The sequence below is a fragment of the Pelmatolapia mariae genome, linkage group LG18, assembly GCF_036321145.2.
Source record: "Pelmatolapia mariae isolate MD_Pm_ZW linkage group LG18, Pm_UMD_F_2, whole genome shotgun sequence".
Classification (NCBI taxonomy): domain Eukaryota; kingdom Metazoa; phylum Chordata; class Actinopteri; order Cichliformes; family Cichlidae; genus Pelmatolapia; species Pelmatolapia mariae.
The window spans coordinates 1,191,323-1,208,013 of NC_086243.1; the positions used below are offsets into that span (position 1 = coordinate 1,191,323).

General features: G+C 43.8%; 1 protein-coding gene across 5 annotated transcripts in view; it reads right to left on the reverse strand.

The window, feature by feature from the left end:
- The window catches only part of LOC134617016 (cadherin-12-like), a 66,942-nt gene that overhangs the window by 14,610 nt on the left and 35,641 nt on the right, over positions 1-16,691 (reverse strand). For 3 of the 5 annotated variants that reach the window (XR_010091492.1, XM_063462161.1, XM_063462160.1), the window contains exons 12-14: positions 16,214-16,328; positions 8,623-8,874; positions 6,823-7,210 (exon numbers count right to left, since the gene is read on the reverse strand). Coding sequence is in view for 4 of the 5 variants with exons in the window: in XM_063462161.1 (XP_063318231.1) it covers positions 6,823-7,210; positions 8,623-8,874; positions 16,214-16,328 (755 nt within the window). In the remaining variant the exon portion in view is untranslated. Of the gene's footprint in view, positions 1-5,410; positions 7,211-8,622; positions 8,875-16,213; positions 16,329-16,691 lie in introns of those variants that run through there. The other 2 variants (XM_063462158.1, XM_063462159.1) reach the window with 1 other exon arrangement.

The following is a 16,691-nucleotide window of genomic DNA, read 5'->3' on the forward strand; positions in this document are numbered from 1 at the left end:
GTCACATGGAATATAAATGGAGCTGGCACCAGAGGAAAGAGGTTAAAGATATTTAACCAGCTTAAAAAACTACAGGCAGATGTTGTTTTATTACAAGAAACTCACAGACCTGTCACAGGTTTAAATGAACTTAAAACACCTGAGTTTCCTACTGTGTTAGCAGCCTGTTATAACTCTAGACAAAGGGGAGTAGCAATTTTAATACATAAAAATGTTAATTTTACAGTACTCGATACAGTTATAGATCCAGAGGGTAGATTTCTAATTATTAAACTATCAATATTGAACAAAAAGCTATGCATTGTAAGTATATACGGTCCAAATGTTGATGATCCCTCATTCTTCCACGTTTTTTTTAGTGCACTCTCTGAACACCTTGATTGCACACTCATTCTTGGGGGAGACCTCAACCTTGGACTAAATGAAGAAATGGATAGGCTCAACACAGCAGGAACTCAGCGTAATTGGCAGTCCACAAATATAATCAAACAGTATATGAGCGACTATGGCCTTTGCGATGCATGGCGCTCCCTCCACCCCAACAGTAAGGAATATTCTTTCTTCTCACATGTTCATCACTCCTACTCTCGTCTGGATTATTTTTTGGTCAGCAGCTCACTGCTGAGTGACATTTCAGACACTGAGATTCACCCTATAGCTGTCAGCGATCATGCTCCTGTATCTTTAACACTAATGCACAAGAATAATACTACGCCTAGTAAAAACTGGAGATTTAACACATCACTGCTCAAAGATGAAGACTTTATTAAATATTTTAAAAAAGAATGGACTTCATATTTAGACTTTAACGACACTCCCGGAACATCTGCTTCTGTTCTATGGGAAGCAGGGAAAGCTGTGATGAGAGGTAAAATAATTTCTTTCTCATCACATAAAAAGAAAGAAGAAAACAAAAATATTCAGGAATTAGAAAAAAACATCAAATCCTTAGAAGAAGCCTACGCGTCCCACCAAGATCAAGAAATAATGAACAAAATATGCAAAACAAAACTAGAATTAAATGAAATTATTAATAAAAAAACAGAATTCCTAGTACAAAGACTTCGCTTGCAGAATTTTGAACACAGTAACAAATCCGGTCGATTTCTAGCTAACCAGTTAAAAATAAATAAAGAAAAAACAACTATATGTGCTGTTAAAGATCTATCGGGGAACACAATATATGACCCTGGAAGAATAAACAACATTTTTAGGGATTTCTATGAAACTTTATATTCACCACAAATAAACCCGTCTAATAATGAAATTGATCAGTTTCTTGACAACGTAAATCTTCCGAAATTACTAGACAGTCAAGCAATGGCACTGGATTCGCTACTGACGCCAGGTGAACTCCAGGAAGCCCAATAATAAGGCTCCAGGTCCCGACGGCTTTCCTGCAGAATTCTACAAAGAATTCTGGACAATTTTGGCACCAGTATTCCGCGGAATGTTGCAGGAAATCAAGGAAAATGGCAGACTTCCATCAAATATGAATTCTGCCAACATTAGTCTCCTACTAAAACCAGGCAAGGACCCTTTATTTCCCTCAAGCTATCGTCCAATATCTCTTATAAATGTAGACCTCAAAATAATCTGCAAAGCTCTCTCAAAGAGACTAGAGAAAATAACCCCCCTTTTAATTCATCCTGACCAAACTGGTTTCATAAAAGGTAGACACTCATCAACAAACACTCGTAGATTACTTAATTTAATAGACTACTCATGCAGTAAAAACATTGAAACCATAATATTATCTCTAGATGCAGAAAAAGCATTTGACAGAGTAAACTGGAAATTTCTATTTGCAACTTTACACAAATTTGGTTTTGGAACCTCTTTCATAAACTGGATAAGAATATTATACAATTCTCCAACAGCTTGTATCAGGACAAATGACCAGACATCCTCCAGCTTCTGTCTCCTGAGGGGCACCAGGCAGGGATGCCCACTCTCCCCTTCACTTTTTGCAATTTTTATCGAACCACTAGCAGCAGCATTTAGACAGGCCACAACAATTAAGGGCATAAAATGTAAGAACGTAGAACATAAAATCAGTCTCTATGCAGATGATGTGTTGCTTTTTCTGCAAAACTCACAAACCAACCTTTCTGAGGTAATTACTCTAATAAACTGGTTTTCAAGAGTTTCAGATTATTCAATTAACTGGTCAAAATCTACAGTTCTTCCCATTAACTGCTCCTTCCATAACTCTTCTTCTGCCCCACTACAATCTGGAAACATTAAATATTTGGGTATTAATGTTTCTCCTAAGCTTTCAGACTTAACTAAATTAAACCACATCCCACTTCTAAAGAAAGTAGAAGGCGATCTGGCTAGATGGAAATCTTTACCCATATCACTCATGGGAAGGGTCGCCACTATAAAAATGATGATCTTGCCAAAAATAAATTACTTATTTTTAATGATCCCTAACAAACCATCACAAGATTGGTTCAGATCTCTGGATTCATATATTTCTAAATTCCTTTGGAAAGATAAACCCCCGCGTATCAGCTTAAAAATGCTACAAAGAACTAAGGATAAAGGAGGATTAGATCTGCCTAATTTTCAACAATACTTTTTAGCCAACAGGCTTCAGTTCATTTCAGAATGGTTAAAACATACCCTCTTAGCTGAGCCCTGGCTATATGTAGAACAGGCACTATGCAATGATCTAGAGATTTCAGACCTACCATTTATCAGCTCAAACATCAAAAGATATGAATGCTTCAAAAGTGTTAACATCAGCTCTTCTCTGACAGCATGGTGGGAGTTTCTAAAAATAACGGAGTCTTCATTAATCCCATGCAAACGTACACCTATCTGGAATAACCCTGACATATTACAAAACAATAATATGATTAATTTTCCAGAATGGAGTTGTAAAGGAATTAAATACTTAGAACATATATTAGAGGGAACAGAATTTATTTCATTTGACAGACTAGTTGCACAATATGGGATCAACAAGAAAAGGTTTTTAGAATATCAACAAATTAAATCCATAGTAAAAAAGAAATTTTACCTCAGTCAAGCTGAATTACAAACACCACCAAGTGTGGTACATTTTCTTACTCTTAAATCCCCCAAATTATTATCTAAAATATACAGAACACTTTCTAAAATAGATGAATCAATATCCCTTCCTATTGCAAAATGGGAAGCAGATTTATCAGTAAGCTTAGACCAAAACTTCTGGTCTCAGATTTGCTTAAAAACCTTTAAATTGATTAAAAATCCCAGTCTGCAATTAATACAATACAAAATACTACATAGAGTGCACTATACTGGTCATCGGATGTTCAAGATGGGCTTTACATCTTCCAACAACTGCTCACACTGTCAAGGCAATACACCAGACAATTACATCCACGCTCTTTGGTTCTGTCCACCAGTGCAGAAGTTTTGGCGTGAGATATGTGAAGACTTATCAAAGTGTCTGAAATGTAAAATTCCAGCCTCCACTTTAGTGTGCTTGTTGGGAAAATTGGATGATGCCCTATGCATTGCCAAGAAAACGATCCTCATGAACTGGAAAAATAAAAATAATCTTAATTCTAGCCAATATAGAAACCATCTAATAGATCACATTAGTCTCGATACAGCCTCTGCCACCACATTAGATCAATCCCTCTGGGCTCCTTTGATCGGCTCCGTCACCTAGAGGGGGTGGGGGGTCGTGGTTTGGTCCCGTCTTAGCTATTGTGGTTGATGTGGAGGTTAGGACGGGCTTAGGGCGCCTGGAGGACCCCTAGAGACGTTATCCCGGGAGGGCTCAACCCGGGGGGCTGTGGTCATAATCTGGTCAGTGGCTCTGGTCGCTCTTAGAGGGTGTTCTCCTCGTGGCTGTGTGCAGTGGGGGTTGGGGGATGGTCTGTGCTGGCGGACGTAGGTTACTGGCCTGGTGGCCTGGCTGCCCCTGAGTGGATCCGGGGCAGGCGGGGGGGCTTGGGGTTCGGGGGTGCTTCGTCTCCGTGATGGGGCTCTGGCTGGGCCTTGGGGGCTTCGGTCCTAGTCGGTGTGTCGCCGAGGTTGTGGGCGGGTGGGTGCACGGGGGCTCAGCCCTGGCGCAGGGGGCCTCTGGTGCATCGGCCTAACTGGGGGGCTCTTTAACTGGCGGGGAGGTTGTTCCATCCTTGCAGAAGTCCACTCTGTAGGTGGGGGAGAGACATAGGAGAGGTGGAGAACAAACCTAACCTGGGTGTCTGTTGTCTTGTGTAGTCTGGGAGATGATTGAATGTTAGGGTGGGTACAGTTTCCTCTGCGGTGGGGTAGGGTGGGCTTCCCTGGGTCCTGTGGGGCTTGGCGGTGCTGCTACCGTAGGCCCCGGTCTGGATGGGCCTGGACTCCCTTGCCTTGGTGGGTGCCAGAGGACGGGGGTGCCTACTGGGGTCAGCAGGGGAGCTGGCCCTAGGGAGGAGCATCTTGCCCCTCCTTTCTTTTCCTCCCCATCCCCGGCTGCCTCCCTCTTCCCGCTCCACCACACCCACCCACACAGGTAGGGCCTTGGGGTGTGGGTGTGTCACCAGGGTGCAGGGGAGACATCCCCCCCCTCTGTCCCCTTCTGGCCACCTGTGCCTCAATTTTATTCCACAACTTAGACATCCACATTATTCACACTGTCATAACACACACATATATATAGGGCCTTGAGGGTGACCACGCCAACGGCGTCCAGTGAATGGTCTGAGTATTCAACCCTACCTCTGGCGCCGGTGCCCACCTCTCAATTTTAAATCCATGTAGACATTGAGGGTTCTCGGGAGGGGCCGTGCTAACACCTGCTGCTCTCCGGCAGCAGCACCATGCCCTCCCCTGTTTTAAATGCACTTTAGAACAACACGCAGCAACACTACACATGAGCGGGAGGAGGGAGGTATGGGGTCTTCACACACCCCCGTTCTCTGCCAGCCATCGGGGCGGGGGGCGGGGAGGAGGTGTTGGCTGACAGATTGGCCTCCCTGCTTCTGCGAGGCCTGGGGCGGTCTGCTTGCCTCCACCCCGGGGGGAAGGGTCACATCTCTTGGGTCTGGGTGCCGTTTCCCCCTCTGGGGGCGAGGGTACCTGGACCCGGGGTATAGAGTATGTTTGGGGAGTGCGATTGTGTGTACATGTGCATATATGTCTATTCCTACGTTGGATGAGTGCTGAGTGTTTGTATATGTGTGCATGAGGGTGGGAATGCATGTTTGTGTCTGTGTGTGCCTGTTTGTCTGTGTTTATATGTCAGGTCAGGTCTTAGACTCCACCTCCCTGGGAACACCCAGGCCCTCCAAAGTGTGGAGGCCTATCTCCCCTCACCACACTCCCTGCCGGTAACTGATGCACTCAGGGGTCGGTGCATTGGTGGTTCTTGGTGTCCGGGGCTGGGCGCTCAGGTATACACCAGCTCACTCCCGGTGGCTACTTGGCGGGGCCTGGTGCCTGTCGCTCGGTCAGGCCTCTTCCGGGGCAAAGGGGGCCCTCGAACCTCCGGCCTCGGGGCCTGCAGCTCGGTTCACTCTGGCACAGCTGGCTGCTGGCAGAGCCGGCGGGCGCGCCAGTGCAGCCCCCTCTGGCTTCTGCTCCGTGGCTACTGGGTGACCCCTCATCTGGGGATCTCCTCAGCCCTTCCCAGGAGGGTGGCACGGATGCCCCTCCGGTGGTACTCCTTGGGCTCTCGCACTCTGGGGTCCCTGGATGTCTGGAGCCTGGATCTCCTCCATGCCTGCTTCATGCCCTGGGGGACGGGGCTATGGCCCTCCACACCCTCTAGCAGACCGTTACATGGGGAAACCTTCTGTATACAAGCGCGCTGATCCACACGGGTGTGCACATGGATGTTCACTGTTCGTAGACATAAACTACACCTTTCTTAGCTGCTACTTCAAAGCACATTGTGCGCTGTCTGTGCTGCACAACAACATTCAATATTTAGTATTTATTGCTGTTTACACTTAGCTAGATTAACATGATGGTGTTGTGTTTAGTATGTTGCTTTGTTTTTTTTTTTTTTGCTTGTTTTCTATTCTTTTTCTCTCAACAGGTGATCCAGGAGATTTTTTTTTTTTTTTCTCTTTGTCTTTGTAAGTGCCCTTTCTCACTGTCCCTTTTCCCTTCTGTTTTTCTTTTCCTTCCTCTCTTTCTTTCTCCCTTTCCTATCCCCCAATCATGTCTGTCTCATCTGTAACAACTGAAAATAAAATAAATAATAACAACAAAGGTTGATCAAATGGACCAATACGGCAATGCCATGATGATCCATTTGGCAAAATAAATCCATTTGGTATCCTTGTTGGTCTTCAGACAACAATTCTGACGGCTAAAGAACCAAATGGGACAGACAAAAAAAAAACAACAACGCATAGGTGGCGCTCTAGAGCCATTTCCCAGTGCTCGTATGTAAAACCATGAAAATACAAAATTTTTCACCAGACCTGGCATGTGTGCAAAATTTCAAGAGTTTTTGAGCATGTTAAAGCCCTCAAAAAGGCAATTCATTTCAATGAAAAATAATAATAATAATAATAATAATAATAATAAACGGAGCAGATACAATAGGGCCTTCGCACTCTCAGTGCTCGGGCCCTAATAATATTTGACCTAATTGAACTAATATTCAGTTCAATTTCCTCTCAGCTCTCGTTAAAGAGAGACGGTGGCTGTTTGTCAAGGATGCTAGCCAGTGTTTTAAATGGCTGTCCCCAGTCACCAAGCGAGCTAAAATCCCCTAAACTGTCAAGTACAAAAGAGTCCTCTATGGATGAGAGAGAATGAGCCTCTGAGCCATCCCCCTCGTATGCGTAGGTTGCCAGTGAATCACCAGGTAGGGCCGCGTACCCCTGCTGGCTCTCCTTCAGTCGGTGTTCAATGACCTCTCTGATCAATTCAGCATCGCCTTGGGTCGCCCTGCCGCGGCAGAAGAGTGGAGGCTTGTTCCCGGTGGCGATGAAGCTGGCTGTTTGCAGATGGATGTCAGGTGACCTGACATTGTCACAGTGGGTGCTGAGATGCATCAGAATGCCGTCGCCATAGCCATTTTTCTTCTTGTTGGAGATGCTGCTGTGGTCTGTTTTGCACAAGGTGCCCATGTGGAACGCGTCAGTGTCAGCCTCGCCACCTCCCTCGTCGTCATAGTGAATGACGTTATCACGGATGTCTTCTTTTGATCTCATCAGCGTGTCTTTCACTTTCTGGGGCCTCTGACCCATGTATAACACTGACATACCTGCAAGGCAGAAAACAGAGAGAAGCACTGGTTACCATGGTGACCACACACATACATGATCCTTAAAAATATAAATGTATAAAAAATTACATGGTGCAATCAAATCTGGTGGATTTTAGATCAATGTTTGGACAATACTTTAGGAACGTGTTGCAATGCAGTATACCCCACTGAGGTTCATACACCAGGATGGGGAAGAAAGGCAGCATAAGGGGTCATCCTGGGTCATCTACCCAGTGTTTTGTCATTTTTCTGCATTTCGTGAGTTGTTTACTGTATCGTATCTAGTTTCAGTTTATTGCTTGTGTCCTTTTGTATTCATGCCTCCTTATGTTGTTTATCTTGGTCTCTGTGTTTTGTCCTTTAGTCTCGTGTGTGAAGTAAGTCTTGTGTTTGTTTATGGACCTTCGATCTGGTGTTTCCTGTGGTTATCGTCCCTCTGTGCCTTTGTGTCTCATTTTCCCTGATGTGTTCTCTTGTGTCCCCGATCTCATCCGTCTCTCTGTGCTGTCCTGTCTGGTCCTCCTGTTAAACTAACCATCGTTCCTTGTTCAGACTCGTGGTGTGTTTATTTCATGTCTCATCATGTTATAGTTTCCAGCTGTATCCCACCCTTTGCATCTTTTGTTGTTATTCTGGTAAGTATATATTGTTCGAGTCGCCCCTTGCTCTCTGTCGTCCCTCACACCTTCATGCTGTGTGTCCTGTATGGATCACTGCAGCCCTCCATCCATCATTACATCAAAACTCTTCCACATCCTGCAGGTTTTCTAAACAATGTTTCTCTGCTTTTCAATAACAGTCTTGTAAAAGCAACATTGTATTCAAAGCCATCCAGTTCTGTGTATGCAGTAAAAGTGATGAAGTTCTTTATTTATTCATTTATCTACTTCAGGTTTATTATCAGCACTAATTTAAAACATCAGATTCCCTGAACAGGATGAGAACCAGAGTAATATGTTTGTATGGTCATCATCATCAAGCTCAAAACCTTAAAGCTCCTTATATTCATATGGAATTTGCACATCGTATTTTCACCTGTATGTCTAATACAAACAGAATGTTTATAACAAGAAATAAATACATAAATTGTGGAGCTGATCTGAAATGAAAATCCTTCAGTTTCTAAAACTGTTCTTGTTCAGCGTGTGAATAAAATGCAACCTTACCTAAAACCTATTTGTTTGCTTGTGACCTGGTGGGAGGTTAATAAAAATATTAACTGGCCTGTTGTGCCAAGAATGATTTTCTTCATTAAACAACATTAAGAATGATTTTTAGGCTACCTAATGTTAACAGTGCAAACAGTAAAATTCAGTCAGAACACACTGCACATAAAACTGCAGTTTGCAGCGCTAACCCCAGAGTTTGAGTGTTTATACATGACACAACATTATAGCGAGACTACTTACCAATCAGCAGAGCAATGCTCAGAAGAATAGCCAACAAAGCTTGAGCACTGAGGTCAGCGGGCAGGAACATGGCCACTGGTGAGCAGGTCAGAGGTGAGCCCACAGTCTCACAGGAACACACTCTGATGGTCAGGGTAGCTGTGCTGCTCTGAGCGGGGTAACCGCTGTCCTCAACTACAACAGGAAGGATGTAGACATCCTGCAGCCGCCGCTGGAAAGCTGAATGTCGAGTCACAATCCCAGCAGTGTTGTCTGTAAGATCAACAGGGATGCTGCATTATTATTACATTACATACAACAATTATGTACAACATCATGCATAGTAACATAATAATTACTACTAAATAATCATTGTACTGGTCAGGTAATAATTGGTATGTAAACCAGGTATAAACACTCTCTGGCGTGCTTTTATTGAAATGAAACAAATAAGTTGGCAGTTTAGAATCGTAGTTTGGCTTAAACTCCTGTGCAATAAAAACAAAGCATAAAGGTACCAAAGATTTAGGAGTTAGGCACATTATGGACATGCACCAGAGGGACAACTGGGACCTCTGGTACCATTTAGCATTTATACAGACAGTATATAAAATGCTATACTGTTATACTGTTATACTGCATGCTGGTCGACCGCATGCAGACTTTACAATAAGTAACAGTACGCAGCAGTAACAGCAGATGGAGATTTGTGATTTCAAGCCAACATTAAATAATCACAGGACAGCATTACAACTGACATTATTAATACATTTTAATGTAAATACATATTTAATCCTTCTGGTGATTACAGACTCTGGAATGTAGTTCATATGTTTTTTTGCTCATTACCAACTTCTTGGCTTTTATACAGTTTGAAGTAATGCAACTTCTGTATGTGTGTCCACTTCACAGAGGCACACGGTGGACAGGCATGTCGATTACGACACTGGGTTAAACCCATGTACCCCTGTTTTCCTGTGAGACGGGGGCTACTGTCCTTAACATCAGTTTCAATGTGGTCTCATCTACCATTATTCACAGGGCCCATGATTTGACACACTGTATTTCTGTAACACAAGTTTTATGTTTAGACATTAAAGAAGCTTCTTCAGTTCTAGGGTCAAATGGTGGCGAGTCCCCCCAAAGAGGGACATGGACCCCCTGATGATCCTCTACCTAATCACATGAGCCAAGGTGTGAAAATGGGTGTGGGTCACAATCAGCCAGGGTTTCGGGTGAGCTCATTGTGAAACCTGGCCCCACCCTATCATGTGATTTCCTGAGGTCAGATGGCCCAGGATGTGAGTGGGCGTTAAGGCGTCTGGGAAGGATCTCAAAACTGGATTATAGATGGCAGACAATTGGTGTCGTAAACCACCGCCTCTGTTCAAAGATGGTCGCTCACAGTGGACATAGATGGCCTCTTTCACTCCTCTTTCAAACCATCTGTCCTCTCTGTCCAAAATGTGAACATTGGCATCCTCGAAAGAGTGACCTTTGACCTTAAGATGCAGATGGACTGCTGAGTCTTGTCCTGTGGAGGTGGCTCTTCTATGTTGTGCCATGCGCTTGTGAAGTGGCTGTTTGGTCTCTCCAATGTAGAGGTCTGGGCATTCCTCGCTGCACTGTACAGCATACACCACGTTGTTAAGTCTGTGTTTTGGAGTTTTGTCTTTCGGGTGAACCAGTTTCTGTCTGAGTGTGTTGCTGGGTCTGAAGTACACTGGGATGTCGTGCTTGGAGAAAACTCTCCTGAGTTTCTCTGATACACCGGCTACATAGGGGATGACAACGTTGTTGCGTCTGTCTTTCTTATCCTCCCTCACTGGTGTCTGATCTTCTTTTCTGTGCCTCTTTGCTGACTTTATAAACTCGAATTAGGATAACCGCATGTTTTGAGTGCTTCCTTTACGTGTGTGTTCCTTCTTTTTCCCTTCAGGCTTAGAGGGAACATGTTCAGGGAACTGAAGAAGCTTCTCGGATGAGAGGTGAAACGTGTTCAAGCAACTTAAAGAAGTCCAGACGCTTTTCTTTCCAGGCTCCTTAGACTACGATGAGCTGGATGACTGAGAACCTTCACAGACATATTTAGACATTAAAGTGTTATTTAGGTTGACACACGAGTCTTGTTCCAAACCACACTGGTATCTCACTAAGGGGGAAGTGCCCTCTGGCGTGAACAATCACAGAAGCTCAACTTCCACCACGCCTGTCGAAGATAGACCAATCACATCAAGGACACGGGGTCCCTCCTTTTCCAGGAGTGGGAGTGGTGTTTGCGAGTGGTGGCGGCCCCAAAAATCGACTCTTTCCTTTCCCATCGCTGCAGCAAAATCCCAGTGACAAATTCGGCAAAGCCACTGCTTGCTGGGGGGAAATAGTCAAGGATCCGGAGGCGGAGTTTACTCCTCTCTTCAATCTGCTCCTTGACTTAATCTGGTTGAAGAGAGGAGAAAACCTATTGAACTGGAAAAAAAAAAGAATTAAGAAGATGAGGAAGAGGATGTTAACATGGTTATCCTTGGAGATGAAAACAAGGAGGACAAGGTTAATGCCATTCTCCCTTCTACTCAGGCATCGCAGCCTGGCAGCTCCACCGGCAGGGAAACTCAACCCTATCCATCTCCCTGTGGAGTCGATTTACATGAGCTATGTAAGCGTGCAGCAGCCACGCTGTCCATTAGACGGCCTGCAGCGCAGGATGACAGGGGGGAGGAGAGGGATCTGTCTCACAGGAAAATATGGCCTGCTTGTCAGACACTCTCCAGGCACCCACCAAGCAGCTGATTCCTGCTGTCGTGGCATGTATGCAGGAAATGAGGGGTTACTGGGATAAAACCTTTCACCACAGAGTTTCCATCAAGGGTTACTCTGGTCTGGAGATTGCTGACGGTAAAATTTTGGGGCTCGCTGAACTCCCGGTGGTGGAGCAACTCGTGCATTTCATCCCCACCAAACAGCCCACACTCACCTGGGTGGGTCTTACCCTCCCAGGTTTTCACAGCCTCCATATATCAAAATGTTTATAAATCAGCAGCTTAGTCAATAAAAATTCTGATGTGGTCATACGGTTTCAGGACACGAGCCACCTGCTTGATAAGGTACCCTGAGTCCTACTGTTTGGGAGGAGAGGTGTATCATCGCTGATCTTCTTCTCCACGTCTCTAGGGGTGCAGTGCAAGGCTGTGGCCGCGTCATGGGCCTGGCCATTGCAAGGGAGAGATTGCTGTGGCTCAGTCTCTCAGTGCCTTACCAGGATAAGCAGGTCATTATGGATTCTCTGTATAAGCTGTCACAGGCTAGGAGATTGTTTGAGGAGGCAGTAACTGCTATACAGCAGTAATAATAATAATAATAAATTTTTATTTATATAGCACCTTTCAAGACAGAATCACAAAGTGCTGCACATAAGATTAAAAGTCATAAAAAGATTTAAAAAGAGAAAATAAAACAGACAAATAATTAACCAAAAGCAGTTTTAAAAAGGTAAGTTTTGAGTTGTTTTTTAAAAACAGCTACTGAGTCCACAGTTCTTAATGCTTGGGGGAGAGAGTTCCACAGTCTCGGGGCCACATTGGCAAAAGCTCTGTCACCCTTAGTCCTCCTCTTAGTATTTTTTATAGCAAGTAAGCCCTGATCAGATGACCTCAAAGACCTGCTAGGGACATAGGGCTGTAGCAGATCAAAGATGTAGGCAGGTGCCAGTCCATGCACAGCTCTGTAGGTCAAGACCAGGATCTTAAAATCAACTCTAAATTTAACAGGAAGCCAGTGTAACTGAGATAACAATGGTGTCACATGCGAGTACTTGGAGGATTTTGTCAGAAGCCTCGCTGCAGCGTTTTGCACAACCTGCAGACGATCCAGAGAACCTTTGCTAAGACACATGAACAGCGAATTACAATAATCCAACCGTGACGAAATAAATGCATGTATAGCAATCTCCAGTTCAGAACGAGATAAAATCAGGCTTAGCCTAGCCACATTTCTTAAATGATAAAAACAAGACCGAACCAGAGAATTGACATGCCCATCCAATGTGAGACTCGAGTCAAAGGTGACACCTAGATTCCTGATAGAGGATTTAACATAGAGTGAGAGAGAACCAAGGGCTTTCACTATCTGGGGTAGAAATCTATCAGGGGCGCATATGAGGACTTCGGTTTTGCCCTCGTTGAGTTGGAGGAAATTTGCAGCCATCCAACGTTTGATCGAATCTAAGCAATCATTCAGCCGCTGAAGCTTAGACAAATCCTCAGGCATAAAAGAAACGTACAACTGAATATCATCAGCATAACAATGATAAGAAATATCCTCAAAAGAGCCCATTATATGCTGGAGGGGAAGAAGATAGATTAAAAACAATAAAGGCCCCAAAACAGACCCTTGTGTCCCAGTGTAGCGACCTGAGGCAGAAGTAGTTTTAGACCTCTGCCTTCCCTGTAAACTCACGGCATGCTGCCACCACCTCCCCGCCTGGGCTTCATGGGTCCTACTTCCCAGCCAGGGTCCACAGAGAGGAAGCAAAAAGTCTTTAGCCGCTGTTGCTGCCACACCTGCTGCTGAGTCGAGCTGTGCATCCCACCCTCCACAAGGACAGAAGCAGAAGAGTTTTGGTGGTTTTGAGAAGCTCAGCAGGCAGCACTCACGGAGATCCATGTTCACCGTTCCCTCTTTCCCTCAAGAAGGGGAGAGACGAGGACATTTTTTGAGTTCCACTTTATTAAGCTGTGTAACGGCCAACAACGTTCCTCCTATTCACAGTCAAGAAGGAGCACAGATTCCCCTAATGCTCCCCGATTTGTTCAGCTCCCATGCCACGTGGGGTCACTTCAGAGAGCGACAGAGAGCTGTGTGTGGTTCCAATCAAAAAAGCACTTTACATGGTTTTTCAATAAAAATGTCAAAGATAACGCCGAGGGTGGCTGCCAATTTGGAGGATTGGCGTGCATGCACAGTCGATCCACGGGTGTTAATGACTGTTGCCAGGGGTTACAGGCTTCAGCTTGCAACAGAAAGCTTGTTTGTGTTTAATGGGGCTGATGGCTTCAGTAATCTCTGGGCTGTTAAGGATGCAGGATTTTCAGCACTGGGTTTCCTCCCTGAAGCTGGATGTGTGACGCCGTCTCAGCCGTACGACGAGATTTCCCCCAAAGGTCTGCTGACTCTCCACCACAGGAGAACCCAGACTCTTCACTGTTGGTGTCCCCTTGGAACCTCCTAGGAACAAAACTCTGACAATGGATGCTTCGCTGACAGGATGAGGGACTGTTTTCAATGGGAGGGGCATAAATTGCGTGTGGCCCCAGAGGCTTCAAAGCTAGAAAAACTGCCATCAGCTCCAGGAATTTATGTGCATGCGGCAAAGTATTTTTTGCCACTTCTGAAAAGTTGTCATGTCTTGGTCAAAACAACAAACATAACAGCAGAGGCATATATAAAACATCAGGGAAGCACTCGGCTGTGACCCTGCGCAGGCTGGCTCACAGCCTGATTATGTGGAGCAGCAAACACCTCCAGGTGTCCGGAGATCTGTTCACATCACGTGAAAATGCACAATGTTCGCTGTTCTTTTCACTAAGAAACAAGTACCGACCCTGCTCGGTACTATTGGTCCTGAGCAGGGTGAGGGAGCAGCAACTGAAACAAAACTCTACAAACACCTGTTTTTTAAAGTTTCAATGTTACAGTAAGCGATAGATCAGTGCACTGACACAACTACTACATGTACATTCTACTACAGGTTGATTCTATATAAGCCAAAGTATGTTGAACCATATCTGTCCACTGCAAACTTTTGTGTTTATAAACTATAACTTAAAATACTCCTTTGTGTGGTATTAAAATGTTTTCCTGTTTGTTTAACCATAATCGTGACTGTATGGTCACTGTGATGTAGAGATGACTTGCATAAAAATCTTATGATGCATTTAAATCCAGGTCCTGGTAGTGTTTTAACAAACTGTCCATAAACCATTTGTAGCACACAGTAATTATGGAAATGAAAGACGAGGGGCAAGAGAGAGGAAACATAATAACTACAAACTGATGCCTTTGAAACAACACTGCTTAAGAATATTTTGTTTTAATGAACACAATAAACTGTCTGCTCTTCTTCTTGAGCTTGCTGTGTATACATGAATAAAATGCTTTTGTTTAGAAGCCAAATGATGCATCGAACATAAAGCATTCTGTCTTTTAAGAAATTAATCTTTTTACTTCTAAGATTTATCATTAAATAATTTATTTAATCCACTAGCATGCATCCTCCACATTCACCGTCCTAAAGTGTCCGATCCACGATGTACCTACCATAAAAATGTAAGTTACCCTTTTATTGACAAATTGTAAAATTAAATAAATCACAATTTTAGTTAGTGCATAATGTCCCGGCCACGAACAGAATCTGTGCAAGTATCCAGACTTTTTGCTCTTGTAATAATACACCGTTAGACCCCTGACCCCCCACCATCCCACTCCTGGTGGGCTCCAACGCTTTGGAACGAGGGTTTAATACTGGAACAACTGTTTCACCAGAAGCTTGCACACTTTGAACAATGTTTTTTATTTCTGTCTTGTGGTTGCATTTCCCCCCCTCTGGAAATCACCTTTCATGCATTTAAGTCTTCCTTCCACTGTTTATTCAAAGTTACCAGTTGGACTGAGTTTTAATAGCACAAACCTCTGAAATTTATGAGAGAAGTCACATCTTACTTTACACATGAGCATTGGTTACCATTTTAATAAGATATTTGTTAATGAATAGATTGTTCTCACAGCTGTGTGGGCAAAATAGTAGAAAGTGAATGTAGTTTATAAGTTTGTACAACAGTGTGTATAATTTGAATCTGATGTGTTCATTGTTTGGCTCAAAAGTCACTATAATTACAAACAACTGTCTATTGGTCTTTCCATAGAGTAATATGTGGCAGCCATACTATAAAAGCTTTCAATTAAATATGAAAAATATATATTTCACACACACACACACACACACACACACACACACACTGATGGTTAATCCGACTGCAACAGATTGAGATGTGAGTCAGTGTGTGAGAAAAGGTTACTATGCATCATTTCTATGTGGTAAAAGTTATGCTTTTAACAAAGAACCAGAATGAAACTCCTCCTAACAGACAGGTTTAGGCATATTTTTTCATTTTATGTGAAGCTAGTTGTCGTCCCGTCCCTGTCACCGTGCCACTACCTCTTACTGGTTGAGTGTGAAACAGTCGTAAACCCGTCACAGGTATGTGAGAAGAACATTTGCATTATTGCACATCTAAAGATCTGGACTCTGACGCTGGGGACTGTTTATGAAAATAAAATATAATGCAAAACACTGAAATGTGGCATAATCACAATAATAAACATATTTTTTATTTTTTGTATTTTTTATTTGTTAAGAAGGACTGGAGAGAGATTGGATCTGCCTGAAGGTTAGCCATATCTGACTGGAGACTCTCTGCACCATAAACATGTCACTGGTACAAAGAGCACTACAAATAGGAAAAACTCTGTTTATGGTTGATCTCAGAGATGCACGTGCATCTCCCACACAACACAAAAGCTGTAGTTATGCTTTAGTAGCCGTTACTCTTTGACTTACTTCCATAATCTCTAACAGTAAAGTTTCTGTTTCGGAGCTCCTTGGAGGACTTGAAGAAGAACCTCTGGCCTACAGGGGGATGGTCCTCGTCCACAGCGCCGACTGTCTGGATCACCTGGTCAGGCAGCAAACAGGAAGATTATGTGGTAAACACACTCAAGAAAAACACAGAACAACTTGTGAATTGAAAATATCTGGTTTCACCACACGGGTTTAGTCTGTGCTGATGCAGTGCACACCTACTCTGGATGACAACCTCACACTAACCCAACGAAACTGAAATATTCTCAGTTGAGTAAAGACAATTATTGTCATCACGTAGTTACAGGACAAGGTTGCTGAGCGCTGAAGCCGGTGCTCACTTCCAAACATACTCTTACACCAACATCAGCACAAACACTGCACCGGGAGCTTCATGTCAAGGATTTCCATGGCTGAGCTATGGAAATCCTTGACTATTGCCCAGTTACCTGTGATG